The following is a 10,686-nucleotide window of genomic DNA, read 5'->3' on the forward strand; positions in this document are numbered from 1 at the left end:
GGTCAGAGCGGGGTGGGGGTCAGTCAGGTGAGCCCCCTGGGTAGAAAGTGTCCTTCCTTCACTGTCACAGCAGAGGATGTTCATGTCCTGTCAAAGACGAGATGAAAAACAGGCTGGGGGAGACCTACTGTGGACTTGAGACCATTTGTCTCACCTGACACCTGTTGTGGTAAGAAAGGTAATTAAATCACTGATTTGATGTTACTTTGTGAAGCAGCATGCCAGACTGCGTCATGTCCTGTAAACATACACACTTTGTTCTGTCTTTGTTAGACACATGTCGAAGTTCATCTTTGTTTTTATGAGTCTTTCTGCTTTTTCTCCTTAACTGTGATCCACACTGTTCCATCACTAAATGCAGAAAAGCCTCCAATCGAGAGCTATATGTCTACACGTGTACAACACCACGCTAGAGAAAACGACTGGGCCTTAAACTGGGATAGGCTTTATTTTAACTGTAGATATACTGCATATACTTCCACTCTGACATTTATGTAATGAATATTCGGTTCGCTCGGCCCGCCCACCACACGACGTCAGCACATAAACAAACCCGTCACGTTCCAGAGGAAACCGGAAGTGTCGGAGTGTGTCTGCAGATGAAAACAAAAACAGTTGCTGTAGAGCTCGTAAGAGTTTGATAATACCTGTGTCAGGTAAATGACGGACTGTTTAATATCCAGAGGATCATCATGGAGCACACACAGCGCGCTGAGTGACGTCACCCATCACCTGAAGACAGCCTGAACGTTGGATTAGCCTGTTAGCTCTGTTAGCTTAGCCCACCTCCCCATGGCGTCCTCCGCGGGACTCCCCCCTATCGGTCCCGACCGTGCGGCTTCATCCCCCGGGCCTCACTCCGCCGGGAGGCCGCCTCTCCGCCCTCATCTCTCCGCTCCGGCCCACTCCTCCCCGGGCTGCGTCTTGCTGGTGGAGTCGGTGGATGACGCGGAGGGTCTGTCGGTGGCGGTGGAGCGGTGCCCCCTGTGCAGTTCGTCCCGCCGCAGGCTCACTTGTGCCCGCTGCGTGCAGGCCGGAGACTTTGTGTACTTCGACGGCAGGAACACGGAGAGGTACCGGCCACAGTTTATTATTACAGCGTGTTTCACCTCGCATACCAAACCTCATAGACATATTCTGACATTTTACCGAGTGCATCATTATTCCTAGGTCTCTGAATTTATCCACGAATAAACACGATCAGTTTGAAGATCATAACCGGTTTTACAGGTCGGCTTATAAATATAACACATAAATCATGAGGGGACATGAATCCTCAGAAGTCTTCTCTCTGTTAGTTTACAGGGCATGTGAGCGCCCCCCTGTGGCTGGAGGATGAAAGTGACAGTCACAGGTGTTCTGTTGTAAAGGAAGGTGTAGTGAAACAGTAATGTCCTCATAGTTGTATAAATGTCTCTCACCTCACAGTCAGGTTTAGTTTTACAGCAGATAAACTCACATTTTAGTTCATTTTAACAAAAAAAAAAACACTTTTTATGAAGTTACGTGTTAGCTGGTAACTCACAGCTACTGTTTCTCTATTTGGCTAGTTAGCATTAGCAGCTCCTCAGATCTAATAGATACAGTAAGTTAACAGTTAGAGCTCTGACGGTCGGCTGCTGAGTCATATTGTAACCTGTTTTGCTAACCAAGTTAGCCTCCCTGCTACAGTTGCACAACATGTAAAAATAACTTCTCATGTCACAGAGACGTGCACTTAAACTTGTGTGTGTGTGTGTGTGTGTGTGTGTTGTAGATACACAGAGAAGCTGCAGCGTCTAAAGGAGCTGCAGGTGGAGAAGGAGCAGCTGCAGCACAGGTAACACACCTGTCATGTTTACCTGAAGGCTGTGTTTACTCACAACATCAGAATTTAAAACTATGATACAATTCTAATAGAGCTCAACAGTGACCCCCCACTTTATCGGTGGCTCTAGTTCATGAAGTAAATTTCCCTATTCAAATTCTCTATGAAATTCTCACAAAATCTTTATAGGCCTATTAAGAGATTGGCGACTGGAACCAAGACAGCCAGCTAGTTTTTACTTCCGGTACCACACTGTTGAGCTCTATAACAATCAAATTAAACCCATACGGGTTTGTAACCATGGCAACAGACCTAGCAGTCCTAGACACTTGATGCAGAACTCCTGCACACTGTTTAAAATGCACTAATTAAACCGGGCAGAGATGTTGCCAATGGATTGGACAGTTCAGGCAGGTGTATAGGAGTTATTTACACACCTGTCTGATAAACACACATGGTATCAAAGTATTGAAAATGTGTTTAATGTGTATTAAAAGTGTGTGTACTTCATCCCCTCAGAGTGATTCACCACATGGACAGGAAGCTGCAGGCCGACCACATGGTCAGTTCACTTTTTTGAACTCCAACAGGAACACAGACGGACATCTTTAGAATTTCAATATTGAACTGTGAACATGTGTGTGCGGTCACAATCAGCTGATCTCAGGTCAGATCTCTTCATAACAAACCGCTAATCTCTACTCAGAAATGGAAGATCATGTCTTGTAAGATGAAGATTGAGCAGCTGAAGGAGGCGGTCGCCATGGGCAACGAGGAGGAAAAGAGCGGTGAGTCTGCAGAAAATACTTTTATTCTGAAAGTAAGGAAGTCACATAATTCGTTAACTTGATAGGAAGTTTGTTAATTATCCTCCAACAGAAAAACTTGATCAGACTGAGCCCAGAAACTACATCTCTCCTCCTCCTCCTCTCTTTTACAGTCTATTAATGCTCTGTTTGTTGAGAACAGTAGAAGAAGAACAGATGTAACAGTAGAAGAAGAACAGATGTAACAGCAGAAGAAGAACAGAGGGGTCAACATGTTTAAAGAACCTCTCTTCTCATCCCCTGCAGATAAGGAGCTGCTCCTGCGCTCCCAGGAGGAGTGTCAGCGGCTGCAGCGGCGTGCAGGCCGTCACCAGGAGAAACGGGATAAAATCGAGCGTCACAACCGTCGTCTTGGAGACCTGCTGGAACGACGCAGCCGGGAGCTGCAGAGCCGCCTGACTCAGCTCGCTGCTCTGAGACGAGAACACATCCAGGAGCTCAGCACACACATGTTCCCCCTGCAGGAGGAGAAGCAGGAGCGCAGGTAACACACATAAACACACAGACACACACTGTAGCGAGTGATTTTAGCCACAGATTGTGCTTTTGGGTTGGACGTGGCTCAAATCCCTCGCCATTGTGTTTGCGAGAGACACACACGCGGACAGAATATGTGTCACACCTTCCAAGGTTGTCGTTGATGGGGGCAACCAGAAACATAATGTTCCTAAGATAGACAAAGTATTCACCTGTCTTCGGCCCTTGCGTCTTTCCCTCAGAGACCCCGCAGATGTGGTTGCAGAGTGTGACCCCGCACTGACCTCCAGCACGGTAAGCGAGCTGGCCGAGGCTCGTAGGACCACCTACCTTTCAGGACGCTGGATCTGGGATGACCAGAATGGAGAAACCAGCATCAGCATCACCGGACCCCCTGTCAGCCTGCCCAGCAACGGAGACTGCTCTGCCTACTACACCTGGGTGGAGGAGAAAAGCACCAATCAGGGTCCAGGTGAATTTTTTTTAATACTTAAGGGTAACCTTTTGGAGCTTGAAGTGACCATATTTGGAGGAGTGGGAGGATCCCCAGGGCGGTTAAAGGTCAGTGTATGAATTAGCTCAGGTGACACTTAGCAGACAGCTAGCAGCTCCCACCTGCTACTCAAAGAGGCCACACCCCCTAATTCTACATTGACGCTGGAGGAACTGCAGCTGTAAAATGGGGCTCTATGGGGACTGACTCACTGCAGGAAACAGACTCTAGTGGACACTAGAGGAACTGCAGCTGTAAAGTTGGACATTTTAACATGGGGCTCTATGGGGGCTGACTCACTGCAGGAGACCGACTCTAGTGGACACTGGAGGAACTGCAGCTGTAAAGTTGGACATTTTAACATAGGGCTCTATGGAGACTGACTCACTGCAGGAGACAGGCAAAACATTTTAAAGACTTATTTTTGCGCTTTTCAAGCCTTTATTTATTTAGATGTGACAGTGAATAGAGTCAGAAATCAGGGAGAGAGAGTGGGGAGGACCACAGCCTCCGTATATGGGCTGAGCACTAACCAATAGGCTACCAGCGCCCCAGGAGACAGCCTTTGAAGGACACTGGAGGAACTGCATGTTTTGTTACTTTGATGTTGTATGTGTCAGTCAGAGGGTGCATCTGAATGGCAAAGTGCATACACAATCTTTCAGTAAACAGTAGTTTAGTTTAAACGTTTATTTGAATCAGGGACAGTGTACAAAAAACCCATTAATCTCAGAAGAGAAGAGATGCTTTGTACCAGATTTAGCTAACTAGCTAATTTCCATCTGTTGTACCTGGGCAGATGATGGTAACAGTAAAATACAGATCAACCAGTCATGCACACACACACACACTTCATAAGAGAGAAGAAAGACATACAACAATATACAGATATTAAAACATTATGTACAAGGTTCTCTGAGATGTAAAAGGTTGTCGAGATGACACATTAATGCTGACAAGACTGGTTACTTAAAATCCATTTTAGACAGGCCCTACTATCCGTGCTGTATACTCTGCTCAGTAAGCAGATATTTGTTCCTACTTCATCTCATTCATTCAGTGAGGAAGTGGCATCATTTACGTTACCCGAGACGGCCGCATCCACCCGTTTTTTGTTTTTGTTTATCTTTATTCAAGAAGATTAATGCTCATATACAGTCAGGTAAACAAAAACAATATCACAATGAAAACCAACCAAAGATTAAATTATGAAATAACATGCAGTACATAAAGGAAAGTACAAATGAAAGACAGAAATATACAGTAAAATAAACCAATAAAGACACAGACATAAATAATCATTATTTAAATAGAGGGGGAAAGGTTTTATAATAACTAAGGCATTTGTTAGATTTTCTGTTGTTAATTAAAAGGAGTGATTTCAGTCAGACTTTAACTCTAGATTAAAAGCTGATTCAGTTAATCTATCCTTGTTTGTTTTGATTTGGAGGTGCACGTGAAGTGACGTTTTACGTTTAACTTCGCACAGCATTGTGGGAATTAAAATACAACCAAACCATACTGCACAAAACCAGGAAGTTAGTATCCATGCTGATATGTACAGAATACTGAGGCGGACCCACAAAATGACCACTGAACGACCACGAGGGTTCAGTCTACTGAATGACCACGAGGGTTCAGTCTACTGAATGACCACGAGGGTTCAGACTACTGAATGACCACGAGGGTTCAGACTATTGAACGACCATGAGGGTTCAGACTGACCACGAGGGTTCAGACAACTGAACGACCACAAGGGTTCAGTCTACTGAATGACCATGAGGGTTCAGACTACTGAACGACCATGAGGGTTCAGTCTACTAAACAACCACGAGGGTTCAGTCCACTGAATTACCACGAGGGTTCAGAATGAACACAAGGGTTCAGTCTACTGAATGACCACGAGGGTTCAGTCTACTGAATGACCACGAGGGTTCAGTCTACTGAACGACCACGAGGGTTCAGAATGACCACGAGGGTTCAGTCTACTGAATTACCACAAGGTTTCAGAATAGTGAACGACCACGAGGGTTCAGAATTGTGAACGACCACGAGGGTTCAGTCTACTGAACGACCACGAGGGTTCAGAATACTGAATGACCACGAGGGTTCAGTCTACTGAACGACCACGAGGGTTCAGACTACTGAATGACCATGAGAGTTCAGAATGACCACAAGGGTTCAGACTACTGAACGACCACGAGGGTTCAGACTACTGAACAACCACAAGGGTTCAGAATGACCACTAGGGTTTAGACTACTGAATGACCACGAGGGTTCAGAATGACCACTAGGGTTCAGACTACTGAATGACCACGAAGGTCTACTGAATGACCACGAGGGTTCAGAATGACCACTAGGGTTCAGACTAATGAATGACCACAAGGGTTCAGAATGACCACGAGGGTTCAGACTACTGAATGACCATGAGGGTTCAGTCTACTGAATGACCATGAGGGTTCAGACTACTGACTGACCATGAGGGTTCAGACTACTGAATTACCACGAGGGTTCAGTCTACTGAACGACCACGAGGGTTCAGAATGACCACGAGGGTTCAGTCTACTGAATGACCACGAGGGTTCAGTCTACTGAACGACCACGAGGGTTCAGAATGACCACAAGGGTTCAGTCTACTGAATTACCACAAGGTTTCAGTCAACTGAATTACCACGAGGGTTCAGAATGACCACAAGGGTTCAGTCTACTGAATTACCACGAGGGTTCAGAATGAACACAAGGGTTCAGTCTACTGAATGACCATGAGGGTTCTGAATGACCATGAGGGTTCAGACTACTGAATGACCACGAGGGTTCGGACTACTGAAAGACCACAAGGGTTCAGAATGACCACAAGGGTTCAGACTACTGAATGACCACGAGGGTTCAGAATGACCACGAAGGTTCAGACTACTGAATGACCACGAGAGTTCAGACTACTGAATGATCACAAGGGTTCAGAATGACCACGAGGGTTCAGACTACTGACTGACCACGAGGGTTCAGTCTACTGAATGACCACGAGGGTTCAGTCTACTGAACGACCATGAGGGTTCAGAATGACCACGAGGGTTCAGTCTACTGAATTACCACAAGGTTTCAGTCAACTGAACGACCACAAGGGTTCTGAATGACCACGAGGGTTCAGTCTACTGAATGACCACGAGGGTTCGGACTACTGAATGACCACGAGGGTTCAGACTACTGACTGACCACGAGGGTTCAGACTACTGAATGACCACGAGGGTTCAGTCTACTGAACGACCACGAGGGTTCAGTCTACTGAATGACCACGAGGGTTCTGAATGACCATGAGGGTTCAGACTACTGAATGACCACGAGGGTTCGGACTACTGAATAACCACGAGGGTTCAGACTACTGAAAGACCACAAGGGTTCAGAATGACCACAAGGGTTCAGACTATTGAATGACCACTAGGGTTCAGAATGACCACGAGGGTTCAGTCTACTGAATGACCACGAGGGTTCAGTCTACTGAACGACCACGAGGGTTCAGAATGACCACAAGGGTTCAGTCTACTGAATTACCACAAGGTTTCAGTCAACTGAACGACCACAAGGGTTCAGAATGACCACAAGGGTTCAGTCTACTGAATTACCACGAGGGTTCAGAATGAACACAAGGGTTCAGTCTACTGAATGACCATGAGGGTTCTGAATGACCATGAGGGTTCAGACTACTGAATGACCACGAGGGTTCGGACTACTGAAAGACCACAAGGGTTCAGAATGACCACAAGGGTTCAGACTACTGAATGACCACGAGGGTTCAGAATGACCACGAAGGTTCAGACTACTGAATGACCACGAGAGTTCAGACTACTGAATGATCACAAGGGTTCAGAATGACCACGAGCGTTCAGACTACTGACTGACCACGAGGGTTCAGTCTATTGAACGACCACAAGGGTTCAGTCTACTGAATGACCACGAGGGTTCAGACTACTGAATGACCACGAGGGTTCAGTCTACTGAACGACCATGAGGGTTCAGAATGACCACGAGGGTTCAGTCTATTGAATTACCACAAGGTTTCAGTCAACTGAACGACCACAAGGGTTCTGAATGACCACGAGGGTTCAGTCTACTGAATGACCACGAGGGTTCTGAATGACCACGAGGGTTCGGACTACTGAATGACCACGAGGGTTCAGACTACTGAATGACCATGAGGGTTCAGAATGACCACAAGGGTTCAGACTACTGAATGACCACGAGAGTTCAGACTACTGAATGATCACAAGGGCTCAGAATGACCACGAGCGTTCAGACTACTGACTGACCACGATGGTTCAGACTACTGAATGACCACGAAGGTTCAGTCTACTGAACGACCACGAGGGTTCAGTCTACTGAATGACCACGAGGGTTCAGAATGAACACAAGGGTTCAGTCTACTGAATTACCACAAAGTTTCAGTCAACTGAACGACCACGAGGGTTCAGTCTACTGAATGACCACGAGGGTTCAGTCTACTGAACGACCACGAGAGTTCAGAATGACCACGAGGGTTCAGTCCACGGAATTACCACGAGGGTTCAGTCTACTGAATGACCACGAGGGTTCAGTCTACTGAATGACCACGAGGGTTCAGTCCACGGAATTACCACGAGGGTTCAGTCTACTGAACGACCACGAGGGTTCTGAATGACCATGAGGGTTCAGTCTACTGAATGACCACGAGGTTTCAGTCTACTGAACGACCACGAGGGTTCAAACTACTGAATGACCACGAGGGGTCCGCACTGCATACTGAACTGTGGCTGTTCGGAAAGGGCCCGTGTCTCTGCGGCGGCCATATTGAAGAGATCTGCTGAATGTTTTTTGAATGTTAAATGTTTTCCTGCTTGGTCGTCCTCGGCCAATCACATGCCTGCTTTGGATCAATGTTTTAGACTGACCTGTTGACCTTTGACCCCCTGTGTGCTGCAGAGTTGGACCACATTAACCCAGCTCACACCATCAGCGCCGCTCTCTGCTACGCCACGCAGCTTGTCACCATCTTGTCTCATATCCTGGACATCAACCTGCCCAAGAAGCTCTGTAACAGGTGAGACAGGAAACACCTGCTGCTGCCTTCACTGACACAGCAAAGTTAGGAAAACAGAGCGTCAAATTCTGTGTTTGTTCCTCAGTGAGTTCTGTGGAGAGAACCTGAGCAGGTACCGCTTCACCCGAGCTCTGAGCAAGCTCAACACCAACATCCTGCACTTGTGCTTCTCTCAGGTAAGACACGCCCATCTCAGGGAAGACACCCCCCCTCTCAGCTGACATGATTTCAACTCTTTTTTTTGTATTCAGCATGTCGACAGTGAGAAGCTCCATCCACATCACACTCTAAGGAACATCATGTTCCTGGTTGCCCCCGACAACGACAACCTGGGCAGGTGTGTGTGTGTGTGTGTGTGTGTGTGTGTGTGTGTGTGTGTGTGTGTGTGTGTGTGTGTGTGTGTGTGTGTGTGTGTGTGTGTGTGTGTGTGTGTGTGTGTGTGTGTGTGTGTGTGTGTGTGTGTGTGTGTGTGTGTGTGTGTGTGTGTGTGTGTGTGTGTGTGTGTGTGTGTGTGTGTGTGTGTGTGTGTGTGTGTGTGTGTGTGTGTGTGTGATGTGTAAACATGTGACTTCAGCTGATTGATTTATCCAGGACGGGACCATTCGAGGTGAGTGCTGACCTGGAGGAGTCGATGGAGTTTGTGGAGCCAGAGGCGGCAGGGCCAGCCGAGGAGAGCGGGGATGAGGTTGTGACGGACGAGGAGACGGACCTGGGGACGGACTGGGAGACCGTGCCAAGTCCACGATTCTGTGACATCCCTTCACAGGTAAATCTTGCGCTGTGTGTGAGCAGCTCTCCACGGTGTGATAAGTTTGAGGATTAGTTGAGGGTTGACCGGTTGTCATGGTGATAGTGTTATAAAGGTGTGATAGGGTTTACCGGTTGTCTCCCCCTCCCCCCCAGTCCCCCGCTGGCCTTCAGGGCGGTCACACTTCTACAAGACAAACCGGGCCTGAGCACGGTTACCTCCTGAACATAGTTTCATAATACAGCTCATGCATGCGTTGTTATTATGAAGCGTGTTTACAAACAGACGGACTCGAGGAAAAAAAAAAAAAAAGGGGGACGCGCGGTCGAGTCTGCGTCCGCACATCAGACAACATGATAGCTATTTCATGTCTTTATTCTGAGTCATGTTAGTCAGATACAGACTGAACACTCTGGATTTCTCCTGAATGAAGGCTGTCAGCGTTGTGTAACCGCATGCTTGTCCTCGTGCATGAAGTGTACCGTGATGAAGAACACCTCTCTGAAGCGTGCCAGGACCGAGGAAGTGTACCGAGCCACGGAGCGCTCACACTGGTCAAACGAGCTGGACTTTAGGGGTGAAGCGTGCTTAGGCAGGGTACAGAGTGGCAGCGTGACCGCGCCCTTAAAGTGTGATAGGTTGGAGCATGAAAAGGAACAGAGGGATTAGTGGTTGTCATGGTAACAGCAGTGTGTCCTCTGTGATGGAACACATCCCTCAGACATGTTGGATGACTTTGTTTTGACTCATGCTTTAGTTTTCCATGAGCTCTGATCGTCCAATCACAGAGGACCGTTAAATGACCTGATGTTGTAGTTACAGATGTCACCACTAGAGGACACTGTAGTTATTGTTCACTCGCTGTAGATGAAGGCTGTAGTCTTCAGTTCTCCCCTCATCAGGATGCTTTGTCACATCGTACAAACATTAGAGTTTGTGTTTGTGGATGAACGTCAGTGAACAGAAGTTATTTTAAACGATCATCTGTTCAGAGACGATCATACACAAGAGGAGACAAACACTGCTCTCTGATTAGTCACATCCAGGTCAAACCTCCTTAATGACTTAAGGTTTTGGTTAGTTTGTACATCATGCTCCTCTAGTTAAGATGACCCTTACGTCTCCATGGTAACCAAACAATGGTAAAATATAGTTTAGTGAGGACTTACGACACAGTTCACACACAGCTGCTGACACAGGAAGCTGATTTTAAATCAAGTTTTATTCAAAATAACTCTTAAAATAACCACCAAAGATGATACA

The 10,686-nt window shown here is 47.0% G+C and overlaps 1 protein-coding gene across 1 annotated transcript; it reads left to right on the forward strand.

The window, feature by feature from the left end:
- Positions 1–362: 362 nt before the first annotated feature.
- atg14 (autophagy related 14) lies at positions 363–9,516 on the forward strand. Its single transcript, XM_061063792.1, has 10 exons — positions 363–1,073; positions 1,757–1,819; positions 2,327–2,369; positions 2,514–2,595; positions 2,881–3,118; positions 3,354–3,583; positions 8,558–8,675; positions 8,761–8,851; positions 8,927–9,012; positions 9,267–9,516. The coding sequence occupies exons 1-10, from the start codon at positions 793–795 to the stop codon at positions 9,496–9,498; spliced, it is 1,464 nt and encodes a 487-aa protein (XP_060919775.1). The 5' UTR covers positions 363–792; the 3' UTR covers positions 9,499–9,516.
- Positions 9,517–10,686: the final 1,170 nt, after the last annotated feature.

The sequence above is a fragment of the Labrus mixtus genome, chromosome 18 (genome assembly GCF_963584025.1).
Source record: "Labrus mixtus chromosome 18, fLabMix1.1, whole genome shotgun sequence".
Lineage (NCBI taxonomy): Eukaryota > Metazoa > Chordata > Actinopteri > Labriformes > Labridae > Labrus > Labrus mixtus.

Coding starts and splice junctions, on each gene's coding strand:
- atg14 (XM_061063792.1), top strand. CDS start 793: ATGGCGTCCTCCGCGGGACTCCCCCCTATCGGTCCCGACCGTGCGGCT. Junction 3,584..8,557: donor AAGCACCAATCAGGGTCCAG/GTGAATTTTTTT, acceptor TGTGTGCTGCAG/AGTTGGACCACATTAACCCA. Junction 8,676..8,760: donor CCCAAGAAGCTCTGTAACAG/GTGAGACAGGAA, acceptor TTTGTTCCTCAG/TGAGTTCTGTGGAGAGAACC.